At 33.9% G+C, this 21,076-nt stretch overlaps 1 protein-coding gene and 1 long non-coding RNA gene across 2 annotated transcripts; one reads left to right on the top strand and one right to left on the bottom strand.

The window, feature by feature from the left end:
* Positions 1-802: 802 nt before the first annotated feature.
* Positions 803-11,637, top strand: LOC148690646 (uncharacterized). The gene is made up of 5 exons (XR_015956423.1): positions 803-1,041; positions 1,469-1,635; positions 1,861-1,924; positions 2,936-4,277; positions 9,964-11,637. It is a non-coding gene; the product is annotated as an uncharacterized LOC148690646 (long non-coding RNA).
* A 1,150-nt stretch (positions 11,638-12,787) lies between these two features.
* LOC137714725 (putative mannitol dehydrogenase) lies at positions 12,788-14,624 on the bottom strand. Its single transcript, XM_068453871.2, has 5 exons — positions 14,487-14,624; positions 14,277-14,390; positions 13,623-14,136; positions 13,358-13,511; positions 12,788-13,194 (listed from the first exon to the last, which is right to left on the bottom strand). The coding sequence occupies exons 1-5, from the start codon at positions 14,600-14,602 to the stop codon at positions 12,989-12,991; spliced, it is 1,104 nt and encodes a 367-aa protein (XP_068309972.2). The 5' UTR covers positions 14,603-14,624; the 3' UTR covers positions 12,788-12,988.
* Positions 14,625-21,076: the final 6,452 nt, after the last annotated feature.

Here is a 21,076-nt window from a genome sequence, read left to right on the forward strand (position 1 = left end):
TTAGGATTATAACTCTGATAGGATATTAACTACTAAAGGGAATATTCAAAGATATCCCTAGATACACTAGGATTTACGCAATCACATTCCTAATCCAATGGAATTGCAACACATTTAAAATTGTTTGAGTAGGTCTTAGCAAACCTTCGATGTGAAATGAAAAGTAAAACATCAAATTACAAAAGCACCTATAAAATGCCTGTTTTGACCCACTAAATGATGTTAAAAGGCTAAGATTCGAAGCCTCTTTAATTGTGGTGGTCTCATAAGGAGAAAGGTCTCATGACTTTAACTTCTTTAGGTTACATTCTCTTAATTACATATTATTTGGTCTTATCGTTTAAACATACAACATTTAATAAGACGATTTTAAACAATAATTTTTGCCCTTACATTAAATTGGTTTAGTTTAACATGTGAAATATTCATAAAGTATCAACTTGTGATCACCTTTAGTTTAAATTGCATTTATAGTATAATTACATTTTTTTTTCATTAATTATATTATTTAGAAAACATTTATTTAATTATGGACCTTTTTAAAATAATAAAAAAAGTGAAAAAAAAAAAATCCTAAACCTCGTACAACGAATGGCTTCGTTGCATAACATTAAAAGCAGCAAAAAATATCGTCACATTATATATACTAAAACTCAGTTGAGTTTTAGCACTGTTCAGCAATAGTAAAGGGCTGATTTGTCCTTCACTAGCCATCCATTCTAAGCTTTTTATTGTGAGTTGCATATTTAAATTACTAATATGCCCCTCCTGCACACTTGTTGCTCATCATGTAAGGGAAGAAGGTTGGAAAAGCAGGGGCTCTTTCATTTTCTTCCAGAACATATTTGTCAAGCTCTCCCCCCCTCTTTACTTCCTCTATGACAACAACGCCTCCAGCCCCTCTCTGCACACTGACAACTTCCTTGTCGATTTGAGCTGCTCGACTACCATCAACGCCTCCTCAACACGTTTTTCTGAATTGATTTACACCGGCCTTCATCATTGGCATATACCTCACGACCTCGTCATGATGTACTCAAGGTATAGATGTGACGCTGACTGTCTGCAACTTTTCATATGGGTTTTTTGAATTACAGGAAATTTGGTCTTCCTAAGATTTAATTGTTGTTAATTTGACGGTTTAATTGTTTTCCTCTAATACGATTGAATGGTAAATTAGTTGGTAAATTAGTTGTATATATATTCAAAACAAAAAAAAATCTGAATCTATCGCTCTCGAACTCGCCTCACCCACAAATTCGGTGTTGATCGTTATTTCTCCTCCTTGGCTTCTGTTTCCGTCTCTGACCCGTTCAACTTCAATTGAGCTTGAATAAGCATTCCATGCTTGCCTTCTTTTACGTCCAAGGAATTTGCATTTTCATTGTTTGATGTAGAAGATACCATTTTTTTCCTCTGACTTTGTTTCTTTTGAAACTTAATGGTTCTGATTTCAATCCTCATGCAGAAGATTGAGAAACAGAAAGTTGGAGGACTGGATTATCAAGTATTAACCCATTTTAAAAGAAAAGGTAAACCATGAAAATCCCAAAGTGATATCCCATGACCTACAACTATTTTCTTATTGATCAAATCATTATTGGAAGCCTACTCGGAGTCCCCATCTCTTGGAAGGTAATTCTTTAGTTGATATTAATTTTTGTGAATTATTTGATATGGGCTTTGTTTAGTTGTTGAGTTAGATACATATTTATTGAAAAAAAAAATTTTTATTGTTGATTTTAGGAATTGATTGATAGGTTTAGTTTCTGGATTCTCTTTCTTTGTTGAAATTTTGATATGGGTTTTGTTTATTGATTGCAATGTTGTACTAACTTGCGTTTTGTTTATTGATTGCAGAGTTGTATTAATTTGCGTTTGATTGGAAGTGTTGCAGAGATTTGATTCAAATTGGTGGGTTTGGGTAAGAAAAAAACCTAAATCTTTTCTTTCAGTTTTATAAGCTGAATGTACATGCTCTGTTTGAAATAAGCGTTTAGATTTACAAAATTTTCTTAACATGCATGCTGGTGGAATAGAATGGACATAATATGTACAGTGGCTAGCTTTTAGATCTTCATTTTCGGTTAAATAGTTATTTTCTTATATATCTTAATGGTACAGGGTCAACTTTAATAATTGCTAATCCCATTGGCTATATTATCTGGTAGAAACACTATCAAATTGTACATGCAGAGTCTGTTGTTATAGAAGGAGGTTGGAAAGGCATTCCTTGGTAAAATTGTTTGTATAATTGGGCATATACATGAACCTTTTTTTAATATAGCCTTTTGTTGAATGAGCTTTCCAATTTATGATGGTTGCCTTTAGAGTTAGATTGGTTTAGTTAGCTATTCTCAAAGCTATGATAGCAATATGCATCAGTTGAGTGGAATTATGCTCTTCTTGAACATTTCATGCTTTATGGTCTTTGTACTTTGGTTGATAACTCTTCACAACTTTTGTCCTTCTTTTTAGTTTTCTTCAGAGATAGTGTCTGCGTTAGTGTAATTAGAGTTAATCATCTGATACCAACAAGCTAAAATTCTATGTTTGGATTGTGTAAAAGTCGCTCAGTTCTGTGAATGCTGTATTTATTGGTTTTGTACTACGATGATTGGTTGATATTCCTGTTCGGTTCAGTGGCTCTATTTTCTTTTGTAAATGAGTATATTGTATGTAAAAAAATTTCTAACGTTTTCAATGTAAATTTTAGTAATATTCTATGACACAATCTTTCATACAATTTTTAATCCCACAAATTCATAGTAATTGACATTGGCAGGTTCTGGAACTGTTTTCCCATTTCATTATACTTCTGATCATCAATTTTGGAGTTGATTTTTTTATTTAGATGGGTGATTGAAAAAGGAAGTTTTTATATTCAAAATGATTCACAATTCGCTATGAACTAAATGAGTTTTTCTTTGTACAGGTCAACATGACTGTGAACATATTAGCAGACTTGTAGTCATTGCATGCATAGAATACAAGGAGGTTTGCAATTGAGCTTTGGTTTTAGTGACTTCTTAAATTTGGTCATGACTAACCCCTTTCTTTTAAGGGAAAACTAACCAAAAACTCCAAAAAAAACTTTCCTTTTTATCATTAGGACATAAGTTTTCAAAAATACCAATCATGCCCTTTAAGCATCTGTATAAGATGGCTCAATATTCTGCAAAATTCATGTGGTTTCACCAAAAGAAGACAAGAAAGACTGATAACTGCAGAAAACATTGGGATAAAAAGAAAAGGTGGCAAACATTTCAGCAGCCCTTTAAGCATCTGTATAAGATGGCTCAATATTCTGCAAAATTCATGTGGTTTCACCAAAAGAAGACAAGAAAGACTGATAACTGCAGAAAACATTGGGATAAAAAGAAAAGGTGGCAAACATTTCAACAGCCAAGACAACATAGACTCACATGACCTCCTTCAAAGTAAAGACAAGTCTGTCAGTTTTCAGAAACAGTGCTAATAGCTTTAGAAACAGTGTGTTGTCATTACTCAAAAAAAGTTGTAAATAGTTGAAATGTTATTTTGTCTTTTAAGAATTAGATCTTGTATATAAGGGAGCTTTTTCTCCCATGCAGAACACACCTCGAGCTCAACATCTGAAACACCATACTCAACATCTAAAAACCCTTCAACACCCAACACTCACAAACTATACTTCTTAAACCAAAGCATCCGTACCCTTTCTACCATCCTTTGTAAACACTTCCTTGTAAACAATTCTCTTTGTAAACATTTTGTATCAATAAAAGTTCAAGTGTAAATATTCAAGCAATCTCCAAGTCTTAAGTAAACTTTCTTTTCTTTTTTTAGTGTGTTTGTTTAATTAGACTTCTAGTCCAAAATAAGGAAACATTATTGTAGTTATATTATTAACTTGCTAAACTGAAGATCATACTTTGTTCGAGCACTTTGTTATAGTTGAATGCTTGCCATTCAAATAACTGGACATTAACCGGGGTACCTCTGAATTCAGCCGTTAAGGCCTTATACATGCATTGTGAGTGGCCGTCATGCTGAAACATGTCGAGTTCTATGTGCATGGTTTTATGTCTAGTTGTTATAATGGCCATCCGACTATTTAACTGGCCCTGCTTTGCAAATCTGGTATCAGAGCCAAGTTTAGCATTTTAATAGTATAATTATAATAGTAAAGTACCTTGATGACGGAAGTCATTGATACAACTGATATCACACTTGTTTATGTTGCATGAACAACAGATATTATTGTCCTTGTAGACCTTGTCAACCACAACCATCAGGTATTTATTGTCCCAGACATCCAGCTATAACTAGCATAAATAGAAGATTAGCATACATATCCAAAATAATTAGCAGGATTTTGAAGAAGCAAAAGTTTTATCTTGGTTATCTTGAACATCCTTCATTTATTCGTAAATATAATAACACAGAAGTACATCATAAAGTTTTAGAAGCAAAAAGAGCAACAGATCAAACTTTAGAGACCTTGAGAGAACAAAGAGAGTTTCTAAGAAACCAGTTAGCAGTAACTTTAGAGAAAGGTAGATTGTAGTTTATGATAGATTACCTTAATTTAGAAATTAGTGAACCTCAAAAAAGAAAAATAACCTTAGACCAAAATAGTTTAGTTTGTTATTTTCCATTGAGAAAGCATAATCATATTTTGCATAGTGTAGAAAATTCACAAGCCAATAGTATTGTAGATCTTATTATTAGTCAAGCAGAAAATATATAATTAGAAAATCATAAACATAATTGTTTATTAAACCAATTGTTAGAGCATTTTCAGAAAAATTGCATAAAAACAATTAGACCAAATTTAGGTTATATTACATCCCAGTTAGAAGATAATAATAAAAATATTCAATGGTTTCCTAGCAAAAGAGAGATAAAAGAGCTTATTGACCTCATAGATAGCAAGCCTAAGCAAGTAGAACTTAGATCATTAGAAATAGTTCAGCAGTTAAAATTAGAAGTTCAAAAAATTCAATTAGTGCAAAAAGAGTTAAGTGAACAAGTAGATAAGTTGCATAATAAAATAGATAAATTATTAGTTTAATGACCGATTCTAGAACTAGCAGAAAATATATCCAAGCTTTGAAAGAAATTAGTAAGCTAGACAAAGAACCAATGGGTTTAACAGATTATTCAATACAAGTAGCCAGTAGTAATATTCACATTATGCAAAATAATTTAATTATTCAATTAGTTTTAAGTTTGGCTGAAAAATTAGATCAAGTTGAAGAACAAATAGCAAAAATAAACCAAGTGTTACACAACGCACCCTCATCACTTCTACCATCGTTGCTAGATAAATTAGAAAATTTAACTTTAAGTGCAAATAATGATAGAAGACCTAAGCTAAATCCTTTTGATAACAGAAAATGGAACTCTTTAGGAAAAAAAGAAAAGAAGTAATTAGAGCTGAAGATATTTATCCAAATGAAGAAGAAACACAAGAATTTATTAGAAGAGGTTTTGAGAGAACACAGAAAAATAAATATAATTTGTATCAATTAGGTTTATTTGAAAATAGAAGCAGAATTGTAAGTAGCATCAGTCAATATGAAGTTAGATGTATTGATAAAGAAGTTACACTTAATTTAGTTAGTAAAGAAGCAGTTACTCATTTGAGAAAATCACATTTCAGTCAAATTCATATAGGAACAATATTAATTAGATTAGTAGGATTAACTAGAGCACAAGTAGGCACAAAAGCTTTAGTATACATATATGATGATAGATGGGATAATCACCAACAAGTAGTAATAGCAACAGCTGAAGTAGACTTAAGTTCAAACCTAGCAGTCATAGGTTGTATTTCAAATTACGTTATGACAATTAATGAATTTAGTAAATATATTAAAGTGAGCATAAGAACAAAAAATTATAATATGAAAGGTGACTACAAAAATTTGTGTATTAGCCTAATGTATATTGGTAAAGTGTCTGATAGATATAATCATAAGTTTAATTTAGAATTTCAAAATTTAGTTCAAACATTTGGTAGTAAACATGTAAATATGATAGAAGCAAAACCCGTAGATAATAGCTTTTTAGAAGGAACTCAGTGAGCATTACCTAATTTACAAGTAGAAAAAAATAGATAACCAGATAAAGTACAAATATATGAAACTAGTACAGATCAAGCAACAATTAGGTTTAGTAATTAAAACCAACTAGAAAAAATAGAAGAGGATGAAAATGAGATCGAAAATGAGAGTATTCATATGACTTTTGATAATTTAGATATTAATTTAGTTGAGAAAAAATTTGATCATATTGTAGATAAGCTCATAGAAGATATTAATCATTTAGATGAAGAACAATACTTAGAAAAATATAAGATATATGATTTAGGACTACATAGAATTTCAGATGAAGAGATGAAAAGTTTAATTTTAGAAATAGGAATAGAACATATTTTAGGATCAAAAGAATATAACAATTTATTAGAATTGAGAGCAGAATGCAAAGTAGAATGTCATCCAGCAGAAGAAATTAGTACATCAGGAGTAGAAAATCCAAATCCAGGACACGCAAGTAGAACTGACCAACAATTTTTGAACCAACAAATGAACACTATAATAAAGGAGCACAAGTAGACCATAGAAGAAAGCATGATAAAACCTAGAAAAAATAGGATTCCATATTTGAGAGATTTAGAACAAATTAATATAGCAGGTAATATATTAAACTTAGATAGTGTAAATCCACAAGATTGGGAAAGAACGATTGAGATATGAGAAAAATGTTGCTTACATGCAGCATTAATGTTAGATTTTAGTAATTCACAAAATATGTTAGATTATTTTGAGCATACTTTAGATGGTTTAGTTTTTTATTATTTCCAGTCATGGAAAGTTCAAAATCCAGAACAGCATTAGGCAGCTAAAACACATTTTAATATTGATGATTTTGTTACTTTGATTAAACAATAGTTTTTAGATCATAATAGGTTAGATGGCAGAAGTGAACAAGAACAAAAAAGAGCAATTAGAAATTTAGAACAATTACAAATTTGTGATTTACATTATATAGTTGAATATACCATAGATTTCTTTAAATATTTAGGAAGAACATGTAGAATTAGTGATATTAATTTATTAGATATTTATATGACAAAAATAAAAGGACCAATAAGTGAAAAGATTTGGAATCAATGGCAAAAGCACCCAAAGAAAAATGATATTGCAATAGGATCTAGAATTCAACATGTATATAATATACTTAGATAAGAGTGTAGTCAAATAAAAGCTAAGAGGCAAATTAGGAAACAATTTTACATGAGTTGTAAAAATATAGATTTACCACAACAGTATAATTGTCATAAGAAGAATAAGCATAAGAAAACATACAAAAAGAAATATAAATCATACAAACCATACAAACAACATAAGAATTTTAGCATGAGACCTTCAAGAACATATAAGAAGAGAAAATATATTCCAAAACAATTTAGGAAAAGGAGTGGTAGACCTTGGATTAGAAAATATAAAGCACCACAGGATAAGAGTAGTTGTAAATGTTATTCATGTGGAGAAGTTGGACACATTAGACCTAAATGTCCAAAATTAGGAAAACAACCGAGAAAAAAAGTACATTTAATGAAGTTGTTTAAGTTAGAAAAAGATGAAGACATACAATCAATATATAGTTTAGATGATTTGAGTGGTAATGAGAGTATTTATAATATAGAAAGTATAAATATGATAGATTCAGACTCGGAAGATTCAAGTAGCACAAATAGCGATTTAGAAGAGTATATGTGTGCATTCATAGAAGAACAACATGAAGAAGAATATAAATACATTAATTTAGGTTGGCCAGAAAAATGTCATAAGTGTAGTAAATTGGTTGCAAATAAATACTATAATACATATTCAATATTGTGCGAAAAGTGTTATAAAAATAAGTTGTTAGAAGTTAATTCAACAGAATCACAAGAAAATATTGAAATATTAGGAAACATTGTTTATAGTAGAAAAGCCATAAATTATGATAGAATTAGCATAAGAATATAAGATATAAACAACTATGATAGATACATGGAGTACAAAAAGTGTCATAAGAGAATAATTAGTACCAGAAAAATATAGACAAAAATTAGCAAAACCAGTGAGAATAACACAATTTGATGAGAAACTAGATTACTTAACACATTGTATTAATAATGAGTCTATTAAAGTATAAAAACAACAATTTAATTTACCATTAACATTTGTTTCACCAGTAGGATCATATCCATTCATTTTAGGTTTGAATTTTTTGAAAAGTTTACAAGGTTTTTTATTTATGAATCCTAGTACAACATTTTTCAAAAGAGGTATTACAATAACTGACCAAAGTAATACTGTAGAAGCATATAAAAGCATAAGTATAGAAGAATCTAGTAGTCAAGATGGTTATTATTTAGAAAACTCAAAAGAAGATGGATGAGCATAATAACATAGAAGAGTTTGATGAAGAAATATTTGAACATGAATATCCGATTTTAGAAGAAAAAACCAGTATAGAAATATTACAATTAGATAGACCAAAGAGTTTAGAAGAATTATTACAATTAGCAGAATAAACTAGAATTATAGGAGAAGACCCTCAGTTGCTTTGGAATAAAAATAAAATATTAGCAAAATTAGATATTACCAATCCAGATTTAACCATTAAGACAGCTGATATGCCTTGTACCTTATTAGATAAACAAGAGTTTGATCAGCAAATAAAAGAGTTGTTAAATTTAAAAGTAATTAGACATTCCAAGTCTAGACATAGATCAGCAGCATTTATTGTGAGAAAACATTCATAATTAAAGAGAGATTAGGCTCGAATAGTTTATAATTATAAGAGATTAAACGATAATACATATGAAGATAATTATAAGTTACCAAACAAGGATGAGCTCATAAATAAAATTCAAGAGAGTAAATATTTTAGTAAATTTGATTGTAAATCAGGGTTTTGGCAAATACGATTAGTAGAAGAATCAATTGAGTGCACAACTTTTACTTGTCCAGAAGGACATTTTGAGTGGCTTGTTATGCCATTTGGACTTAAAAATGCTCTATCAATCTTTCAAAGAAAGATGGAACAAATTTTCAAGAAATATGATAAATTTTGTAGTGTTTATGTAGATGATATTTGGGTACACAGTAAAAATAGAAATGAATATAGGAAGCACTTAGAGATAGTTTTACAAGAATTTATCAGTAAGGGAATTGTGATTAGCAAAAATAAAATAGTATTAGAAAAGCAAGATATAGAATTTCTAGGAATGTATATCAAGTCAGGTACAATACAATTACAAGATCATATAGCTAAAAAGGTCTTAGAATTTCCAGATAAATTAGAAGACAAAAAACAGTTACAAGCATTTTTAGGATTGTTAAATTATGCAAGAAATTTTATTCCTGATTTAGGAAGAAAAATAGCCGTATTACATAGTAAAACTAGCAAAACAGGACAAAAATATTTTAATAGTGAAGATATTAAATTAGTTGAAATTATAAAGAAAGAAATTAGTCAACTCAAGTCATTAATATTACCATTAGATGATAGTTACAAACTAGTTGAAATAGATGCTTCATCATTAGGATGAGCAGGTATACGATACCATAAAAAGCATAAGGATTCACCACAGTCTGACGACCAAATTTGTAAGTATTCATCATGAAAATTTAGTGATGTACAGTCAAGATTACCACCAACAGACTTAGAAATTTTTAGGAATAATTAACTCACTTGAAGCATTCTCTTTATTTTTACATAATGAAGTATTTACAATTAGAACAGATTGTCAAAATATAGTTTCTCATTATAACAAAATACATGCTAATAAATAGGCAGCCCGAAGATGGGTTAATTTTGTTGATTCAATTACAGGAAATGGTTTCAAACCAATTTTTGAACATATGAAAGGTAATGACAATACATTAGCTGATATCTTATCAAGATTAATTCTTTGAACAGGAATGGAATATCGTGGACCATGATCCTCAAATAGCACAAGATCACAAGGCAGAAGAGCACCTTTCAATAACATAATGATGCACCATGGACCTCCACCATTCAATGGATTCCAAAATAGCATAGGCAGACCAACATCACCACCAGTACCCACTTTCAATTTTAATGGCAATATTGTTAAAGGAATAAAAAATTCAACTCTGAGGTATAGGACAAGGGTACCAAAACTCTCTAATAAGCAATAGGTTCTCTTAGATAATTTTTGGAACATCTAAATCAAACAGCCAAGCATGAGGTTAGGTCATGAAAAACTAATTAGAGCCTTAGAATAGGAGTTTAATAGTTTTAATTTCAATTTCCATCAAAGCCAGCATCATATTCATTCCCTTGAGCACAACCTTTAGGTCATTTCTAGAGACCATGAGTCATTACTTAGTAAGTTTACCAAAATGAACCAAGAACTCCAATCTCTTATAATGCAACAAAAGGCAAGTGACACCCTGAAAAGAGAATTGAAAATAGGTTTGGAAACAATTGATCAGCATAAGAATAAAGAAAAAGAGTTTATTGAACCCATAAGACAAGAGGCTAATGAGCCCATGGAATAAATTAAGATTGAACTCTTAGAAGAAGATACTGAAATGGAGCAGCATTAAAATAATGAGCAGCATCAGCATCTGAGTGACAAAGAAAAACAAGAAAAATATGAAAGTTTTCTTAGGAATTTACCTTTAGATTTAATATTAGATGATATTTTATTAGAAGAAATTTCAAAAGCAAAATTAAGAATAATGCCACCAGACATGCAGAATGAAATCCTAAGCAGAGCATCACAGTCCATGAAAGAATTACAATTACAATTATAATGTGCTTTGTATCAGTCAATCTTTGATCCAAAACCAAGGATGAATATTATTACAAAGATGTATACACCATGTCTTTGTGATAGTACAGAGAATTGTATTTGTAAACCAGAGGTTAACATAGCTGTGACTAGAATTAACATGAGAGATTTTAGACCATGAAAAGGCATAATTTGGTAGAAGTTACCCCTGTTTTACTATTAGAGTTTGGCTATCTTGATAAAATATTCATTAATCATATTTTCCAACTAGAATCATTTCCTGAAAAGCTTATGAAAGTAGCAAAAGATTATCAGGAAAAGTGGAACGAAATTTGCATAAGTTTTATTAGTAGTCATCTAGATTGGTATGTACATATGAATAAGGAGAAAGCTAGACATATAGCCATTATTAATGAAGAGTTCTTTAGACCATCCCCTATCTCTTCACATGGACTCCTTCATACAACAATATTCTAAAATTTCGAGGGATCCAAATGTTTGCCTTAGATGAGTTTGAAGATTTTAGGTATGATATGATATTAGTAGCAGAAGAAGAAGAAATGCATATTTACAGCAAGTCAAAAGCTCGTCATCAGCCATACTGGAAGCCTCAAAATTTCAAAGGAGAAACAGAAGATATGTATTACAAGGTGAAAGAAGATAGAGAAAGAGATGTAGAGCTAGTGGAAGGCGATGAACAGCACTGGAATAATTTGACAAAAGAAGAGCTACATAACATCGACAACATGATGGAAGCATGAAGAGCTGGCAGCAAATTAGCATAAGTTGAATAGTATCATGTAAAATAATGTATTTCCAGACAAAAATGTCAACATCATTGTGGACCACTTTTAATGGCATAATAGTAAATAAATAAAGGGACTTGACCCATTATGGGCTTTTCATACACAAAATGTTCGTTTGATTAATAATGAATAGTGCTAGGCCATTTTCAATAAAACTCCTTTTTTTTTTAACTCTACTTAAATGGTTTTCGGGGAACCAGTCATTTATGTTGTTTCTTCTCTCAACTCTTCACTTTTAGTTGTCTAACTATTGGACTATGGATCTTGATTGAATTGATTGTTTTAATCTAAACTATTGGTAGTGATTTTTTATTTTATTGATCATATTATTGAAAGAATCGCTTAGTACAATCAGATTAAAAAAAAAAAACTTAATATCATTACTATTTTGGATTGTGTAGTGTTGAGTATTAGTTGTTGATTCCACTGTGCATTGTGATCAAATCCTTGATCACGTTCTCCCTTTCAGTTTATTGAGAATATGGATCTTGATTGAATTGATTGTTTTAATCTAGACCATTTGATACAATTTCCAATCTCGCAGCAATGCTCGGGCACAAATCTCTAGTAGATTCCTAAACTACAAAATGTTCACAACTGAATAATATTAAAATTAATTGACTTTTTGTTGGAAAACGTTTACTCACAAAGACCATGGTCGCGTGTAATATTACCTAACGACGTAATATTGTTGCCGTAAGTTTGCGTGATGACATGTTTCCATTCCCCAATATTTTATGTGATGAATATGTCCTTCGTCGCGCAAGCAGTTTTGCATGACGAACTATATTTTGCTCGTCGGGTAAATGATTTTTTCACAAGCTTTGCGCGATGACATCTTTGCGACAAGGTTTTCATTGCATTAATGTTTAAGGGACAAAAACGTCATTGCGACAAATGTTTCTTTGTCGTGAGAACTGTTAAATGTAGTAGTGCTTGCAATTATGTCTCTAAGAAAAAGATTAAGACTGCTAGGAAGAGCATTGTTAATAGCACGCCAAATAAAATTCAAGACTTCGGAATAAGCTTTGATCCCCCATAAAATCTTCGAGATATTTTTCATAATAAAATGGGAGGAAGCGGTGGTGGTCACCGTGGTTTTTCTGTGTTGGAAAATCCAATGATATTCACTCTTTGAGGTATAAACCCCATTGTTGTTCCATGGCCAGAAGACATATTTTTCAGTAAAATGTAATTAAAATGAATCCATTCATTCCTTAATTAATAAGTATACACCCACATAGCCTATCACATTGTACTATGGGTCGTGATTAGAAGAGACGTTTATAAAAGAAAGTATACAATAACAACGTAGACCACCAAATAAAACACAATCTATTTTCCTCTCACCACTGTTTGAGTTTAGAATGTGAAAATTTTAAGCGGCAGACTTCAATGTGTTTCCAATGTCGATGACAAATCGGTATCTAACATCGGCTTTGGCAAGACGCTCCATCGCTGTATTCAAATAATCAATTGGAATAACTTCGATGTCAGCTGTTATGTTGTGCTTGCCTGCAAAATCAATCATCTCTTGCGTTTCCTTTAAACCTCCAATGCAACTACCAGCTACTATCTTCCCTCCTGTAATTGCAGAAGAAAGGGTTGTTAATAAAACAATTATCCACTTTAGTTTTCATCCAGAAAGTATGTACAAGCAACTTTTCAAGCAATACTTCTTTTAATAAACAATATTAGTTTTCCTATATTCAAGTCGATTACAATATATGTCACGTCATAAAATTACCCGCGACCAGTGGAAAAATTGGAAGCTCAAAAGGCTTTTCTGGTAAACCAACCATTACAAGTTTCCCATTAGATTTCAACAAACCAAGTAAAGGCAAGAGAGCGTGGACTGCAGAAACCGTGTCAATAATACCATCCATTGTGCCCATGGCAGCCTACAAAAGTGAAATGACAACATATAGTTGGGTCACCTTAATTATCTATAAACACAGTGACCAAAACCTTGTTCAAGTCATCCAAATGCAAATTAATGTTTAAATATTTACCTGCATTTGATCTTGTTCACGGCTAACCAAAAATGAATCAGCTTTGAGACGATTAATCGCTTCTTCCTTCTTGTTGGGGGAGGTACTAATCACTGTGACCTTAACCCCAAAAGCCTTGGCAAACTTCACGGCTGCATGTCCTAGACCACCTAGACCAACCACACCAATATGCATACCGGGTTTGTCAAGGCCATGAAGTCTCAAGGGGCTGTAAGTTGTGATCCCAGCGCAAAGGAGAGGAGCAGCACCATCAAGAGGTAGTTTGTCAGGAATACGGACAATGAAGTTTTCATCAGCCACCATGATGTCAGAATAACCCCCATGTGTCATGGTTCCGTCGTGGTACTTGGAACCATAGGTTTGTATCATTTTGGGGCAGTAGTTCTCCAAATTTTTGGAACAATTATCACAAGATTGGCAAGAACCCACCAAGCATCCAACACCTACTTTATCTCCAACTTTAAATTTTTGTACTTTGTTTCCCACTTCTGTCACCGTACCAACTATCTCATGCCTGCATCACCAAATTCAAGGAAGAATAATGGAATATGACGTAGTTAGGAAGCATACAGTCTGATAATATTCAAATGATGGAGCTTACGACTCTAGGCTCCATGAAAAAGAGTTGATGCACGTTGATTTGTGAATACGTACCCGGGAACTAGAGGATAGGTAGTAATCCCCCACTCACTCTTGATTGTGTGAAGGTCCGAATGGCATATACCACAGTACAATACTTTGAATGTCACGTCCTTCTCGCCAGTTTCCCTGATATCAAAAGAAATTCGATTTGATTTTAGAACCAACAAAAGACCAAACTAAGATTTAAGACCGCAAATAGTCAATTAAGAATTTGACGGATACCTTCTTGAGAACTTGAAGGGAGAGAGAACACCAGACGAATCTCTAGCCGCCCATCCAAAGGCCTTCTTCGGGTGTTCTTGTTCTGGTGATTTCGCCATTTTCTGTCTCGTAAGCATAAAAAAGTTACACAAACAACTTCTAAAATATGAATATGCAACGTAGTATAATATATAGAATTGAGAGAGAGAGAGAGAGAAAGAGAGAGAGAGAGAGAGAGAAAGAACTAGCTACCAATGACGTAGTGCTAGTCTTAAGGGAGGTTTTTCTGTTGGAAAGTCAAGCATCCTTTCACATAATCAACTTTCTTGGCTTCTCTTTAATTGGAAATGAAATTTTTTTGGCTGACCAGACATCTTTCCCGCGAAAGTAGAGTGGTGTTTGATTATAATGTTCCCTAATTTTTTGGTTGATTACTTGATGGATCAAAAGAGCATTTATATGTCCTTTAGAATTTTTGAACTAATTTTTGTATGACCAAAAAATGCTAGTTTTGTGGTGATTGTTTTGGCATATTGTTTGACTCGAATATCAAAAGTATTATGTTCCCTCATGTAGTATTAGAGCTGCATCAATGGATTATTAGTCTTTCATTATGTGTGGTGGGACACCTCTTAAATTCAAAATAAAAAAAATAAAAAAAAAAGATTAAATCGATGGTTTTTAATAAAAGTGCTTAGAGTAGTGTGACAGCCCGTCCTGGATTATTTGTACCGTAGGTGTGAAATGACGTTTTTTCCCCTAGTGGTTATGTTTCGTTGTGTGGTTGTTTTGGGCATTTGGTTGGCTGCATCTGGATCACACACACCCACATTCTCATCCTCATCACTTTCCCTGTCCCGTGTCTTTCTCTTTCTCCCTCTCTTCTTCTTCTTCCTTGTATGGACCAAGATTAAAACCTTTGAAAACATTGCAGATCGAGGTGGAAAGTTATACCTTTGTGTTCGTGAGGTTCATATGAGTTCAACCATACCCATTTTAGGTAGGAAATCCTTCGATTTCACGTCGAACCATGGAACCCCGATTTTGGTCACTGTTCATGCATACGTGAAATGTTGTTTTTCAGGGAATTTGAAGCTTGTAGGAAGCTTAGTGAGGTCCTTAGGAAGCTCGGGGTGGTTCGTTGGAAGGATTTGGACGTCAGGATCGTGAGTTGCAGGTTTGGCCGAATTTTGTGAAGTTTCTCCGATGAGATTTCGTGAGTTTCAGGGCTTGAAAGTGGTAAGATTTTGTTCTACTTGTTGTAAGCTTCATTTTGGTACCAATTTCGTGAAATTTGGTTGAAAAACGAGTGAGAAACGAAGTTTTGAAGTTTTTTCGGTTTTTCAGCAATGGCGACAGCATCGGAGGTGTGCCAGAGAAGATGACGAAATATTCCGTCAATTTGGACGGAATATTCCTAACGGCATTAGGTTAACTTTAACAGAATCTGTTAATTTTAACGGAATATTCTTGACGGCGTTAACTAACTGATGCGAGAATTATACGCGCACAAATTAAACCCTCTTTTTATCAATTGTAGTAAGTATGTAAGTAGGGATCGTTCTGGACCGGGGATTAGGAGGGATTGTTAATCACTTGGATTTGACTCAAAGAAATAAAAATAACCTTTCAAACACTTAACTCACTTAAAGAAAACTCGAAACAAGTTCACAAGACTCAAAATGAGCTAAAAACACAATCTAAATGTATTTCTACTAATCTAACACTTTAAAATAAATGGGGGATTGGTTTTGGATGAATTTAAACTAAAATAGAAACTTGGAAACAAAACAGATTGTACAAACGAAATTGATGGAATAGAATGATGAAAAACTAGTTAGAGGGTTCCTTATCCACACATGAACATAAGCATATAATTTGACTCCCAGTTATGACTTCAACAAACGATGAATGACAATGCTCCAAGTTAATTAGGTCCGCTTAAACTAACTTTCAGATTTCCCTAGATTCATTGGATTGAATGGGATACGCATTACAACCAAATTATTCTTAATCAAAGTCCCTAACCATGGAATACGCATGATAGAGACATTCAACAAAGATCATTAAGTTCAACGGAAATCATAAACATCGACTAGGCATTCATAACTATGGAATACGCATGTTAATCCCGCCTAGGGTTTACTAAACACAATCGTGACTAGCGATCTTTACTACTCATGAATATAAGTTCATAACGATTAGGTGAAATTCCCTTATATCCTAGCATCAAGTTTAGGCATGCAAATTAAGTGTCGACCCTCAACCCACATACATAAACAAGTTCTTAATCAAAACAGAAAAGTAAACCACATCTAAAGTTCATGAATTCATAACTGGAGTAAATCAAATCATAACCAACATATGTTCATGGCTTCAAATTCGCCTCTAACTAAAAAGAAATTAATGAAAACAAAAACAAAAGAAGAAAGAACTCATGGATGAATGCTAGCTAAGGGGTTCATCTCCACATATGTTATAATTGCATAATAAAACGATTTCCAATTGCATTTCAATAAACCATGAATTCTCAACGCCCCGGGTTAATTAGGTCCGCTTAAATTAACCGTCAAGTTTTCCTTAAGTTAATGAATTGGATGATTGCATACGACAACCCAAAGCATTCCTCACAAGTTCCCTACATGAATTGCATAATAGAGATACAAGCAAGAATCATTAAGTTCTTTGAAAACTATAAGTGTTGACGAGGCATTCGTTACTATGATTGCATGAAACTTATGCCAAGAATTCGTTTAACGCGATTGTTTATAAGCAACCTCCACTACTTGTGAATATAAGTTCATAACGATTAGGTGAAATTCACTTATATTCTAGCGTCAAATTCATGCATGAAAATTAAGTGTGCACTCTCAATAAACATACATAAATAGGTTATCAATAAAACAGTTAAACAAATTGAATTCACAACTTATGAAACGTAATTAGAAGTAATCAAATCAAAATGCAAGCATAAACATATATTTCGAATCCCCCCTAGCCAAGGGGGGGTTTAGTTCCTCATACAAAACAAAGAGAATTAAAATTAAACATTGAAATCAAAGAAACACCTAAACATTCCAACAACTCAAACTTGAATTGTATGAACGTTTAGGCCCTCTTCTCTTCCTCTTTATTGTAGCATAAGGTCTAAGGGATGTTGTTGGTGTGTTGAATGGATTGGGGAATGATTGAAATGGAAGAGGAATGGTGTTTGGATTATAAGGGAGAGATGGGAAGCCACGGCAAAGGAAGTTTGGTGGTGTGTTTGTGGTGTGTTGTATATGAAATGAGATGTTATGGGGAGTGAATGCAAGGGCTTTTATAGGAGAATGAAGGTGTAAATGGCTGTTTGTTTAAGCATGCAAGTGGCTAATTAATGATGAACAAACAGCTAGGAAAGCATGTGAAAGCTGGAATTGCATGTGAAGATGCTGGAATTGCATTGAAAGCCCACGGCATTGAGTGTGTTTTCTGGAATGATGGCATGTTGTGTATGTGTTTGGGAAGAGAATAAATGTATGATGGTGGCTGAATGATTAAAGGGAATGAATGGGAGTGACACTAGGTTGGTTATGCATGTGGAATGTGGCTAAATTGTTGGTGAAATGATGAATGGGAAAGCTGGAATTTCAAGGGAACTCACGGCAAAGATAAGTGTTTTGGTGATGGGTGCATGTGTTGATGGTTTTGCATGTGAATTAAAACTAGAGTGATGATGATGAATGCATGTGTAAAGGAAGTGGATTTTCTGCAAATGCAAGACTACTTATACATGGCTGAAATGATGAAGAATAAAGGGTGCAAGTGTGAATGATTGAATGTGCATGTGAGTTGGAAATGTGGCTGCAATGATGAAGTGTAATGGCTGAAAATGGGATGGATTTATGATGGGAGTGCATATGATTAAAGAATGGGAGTGCATGTGGGTGAATGTGAAGGGAATGCATGTGTTGATGACTAGGTTAGTGGGTGGAAATCTGAAAATGGCATAAGGGAATGGGAGCTCACGGTTTTGGCTAGTGTTTGAATGTGTAAAGTGTGTGTGAATGCATGTGAAGATGCTAATAAATAATGCATGTAGGGTTAGGAAATAAAATCATAACTTAAAGGGGGATGATTAAAGGGTGTTGAAAGGTTTTTCATGGCTTTGAAGTGATTGTGGATTGGGCTAGAGTTTAAGTACATGAAATGGACCCAAATTGCTCATCCTTGCATGGCAAGGAATGGTGTTTGTGTTAAGCCCATGGCAAGGTGTTATGTGATTGGGTTAGGGCCATTGTTTTGTGTCTTCAAGTGCATACAAGGCCTTCAATTTCATCCAACACTTGGGCTCCAAGTATAAGCTATCCATCCTTAGCCCAATAGTGCTCCAAAACACTCCACAATGCATCCTTTCGTCAAACACGTCTTATTATCCTGAAAACACACAAAAGAAGCATAAAGGACTAAAATAACTAAAGAAACACAACGTAAATGCACGAGAACAAGCAAAGTAAGTCGCCTAAATATGCTCCTATCACTAACGCCGTTAGCGTGCTTGGCACGTGGCCGCGCCTGGCCGGCGCAAAGGGTGCGTGAAACGTTGAAAAATTATTTTAAAAATATAAGGATGTTCATGAGGTTGAGGAGATCACGTTGGTGTATTCATACACCCCATTTGAGCATTGTATGAGAAATTATTACTTAGTTTTGGTTATGTGCTTTAAATTAACGTTTTTATAGTTGTTTCACATATAGGTGAGACCTATCCCGAGGACGAGCGCAGTCACTCGAGGCAAGGGGGTTACGACCCTTTCACATACCAGTGAGTGGGTTTTTGGTTTTCCGTATATACCTATATATTGAGGTTTTTCCCAGAAAATGAAATGGAATGTTTATATGTTTTAACATGCCATGCTTAGTGTGTGCCTATTTATATATACATTAGTAGTTGCATATATGTATGTTTGGTGCTGTGGACACACAGGTAGTTGCATATATGTATGTTTGTTCAATGATGATTATAGTTATGTGATATGCCTAGAGAGCTCATAACCTACACCTCCGGTGTTAGTGCTCCCGCCCAAAGTAGGGCACATTCCTTCACGTGATGTTTACCTCCTACACCACTCACTCATCTTGGATCCAAGTTAGGTGCACAGTCCTGTCGTACAGACCACTATAGGTGGTTCTGACTCGTAGGTGACCCGTGATTATTCCCCAGTCTTCACGTGATCGTAGCACTTGAGCGTATTTATTTACACCCAATCCTGTCGTACATACCACTTTAGGTGGTTCCGACTTGTGTGCAGGTATAGTTAGTGAGTTGGGGATTTGAGCTCTAGATTCAGCCGTACAGGTCACGTTAGGTGACTCCTGCTGACATGTTATTTGCATTGTTTAGCATTACCTGGTTTGCTTACATTTTATGTAGAGGCATTCGACATGGCATATTTATGAGCATGTTTTCTATATATGTGTACATTCTATTTTCTGGGAAACTATACAGGTTTTACGGCGAGGGGTTAGAACTTTTGATAATGAAATGATTTTGAAAAGCTTTATTTTTGCCCACTCACACTTTCTGTTTTGCGCCCTTTTAGGTTCTCGTTTGGAATGCTCTTTTGGTGGCTCACAAGGAATCCACGGCATATCTGACAGATTATCACCAGTGTAGGACCCCCTCTGGGTGTGTTTAGTTAGTATTTGTTCCCTTGGACTGCACTAGGTTTTCTATGCTCTGAATATTATTTTTCACACTTACGTTTTCGCATGTATGTTAATTACTCTATGTGTAGTTTGGTTTTTATTTGTTAGTACTTTTATTATTATTCTTAGCTTCTGCATGGTGCACATGCTTACGTCACCCTCACGTGACGGCCAACATGCCCTGATTTCGGTTGGGGTGTGTCAGTTTGGTATCAGAGCATAGGTTTGGCAGTCCTATATATTTTTGTGAGTGTTCTAATTGTTTTGGTGTCTTCAGTCAGAACTATGTGCCTCGTAGGGAACCACGTCGCTCTGTTGAGCCTAATTTCCCGATGTAGCTCAACTGGAGGAAGTTATCGCTACCGCTATTCAGTCGGCGCTCCGCCCTCCCTAGATGACTCCTCTGGAGACTATGTACAATTTGAAGTTAGATAAGTTCGAGGGCCACGAGGGTTTTGAGGGAGCTGAGCGGTGGCTGGAACATATTGAAAAGACTTTTCGAGTGCTGCATAATCAGGAGGTTTGTCGTTTGACCCCGGAGAAAAGGACCGACTGGGAGGTGTTCATGCAGTTGTTTCGAAAAAGGTTTGTGCTTTCTAAGTACATTGATTGCAAAAAGCAAGAATTTACCGAGTTGAAGCAAGGGAAGTTGACGGCAAACGAGTATTATCGGAGGTTTACTGATTTATCCCGTTATTATCCGAAGGTTGCTGCCAATCCGGGGGAGATGCTTTGTCATTTCCATTTGGGTACTAAGAAGAAATGATGTTTTATGGCGACCACTACCCCTTGCGATTCTTACCAGGAGTTCTGTGAGATTCTGTTGAGGATTGAGGATTCCAAGAACATGCCCAGCGAAAGTGAGGAGGAAGAAAAAGATGGCAACCACAGGAAAGACGACAAGGGCAAAGGTCAGGTATCTC

This window comes from Pyrus communis, chromosome 15 (genome assembly GCF_041283825.1).
Source record: "Pyrus communis isolate YQ-2024b chromosome 15, ASM4128382v1, whole genome shotgun sequence".
NCBI lineage: Eukaryota > Viridiplantae > Streptophyta > Magnoliopsida > Rosales > Rosaceae > Pyrus > Pyrus communis.

What these genes read in the sequence shown, in the direction of transcription:
- LOC137714725 (XM_068453871.2), bottom strand. Translation starts at nt 14,602, where the DNA reads ATGCTTACGAGACAGAAAATGGCGAAATCACCAGAACAAGAACACCCG. An exon ending in CCCTTCAAGTTCTCAAGAAG is followed by an intron (nt 14,391 to 14,486) that starts GTATCCGTCAAA and finishes TTTTGATATCAG; the next exon opens with GGAAACTGGCGAGAAGGACG. An exon ending in AATTTTTCCACTGGTCGCGG is followed by an intron (nt 13,195 to 13,357) that starts GTAATTTTATGA and finishes CTGCAATTACAG; the next exon opens with GAGGGAAGATAGTAGCTGGT.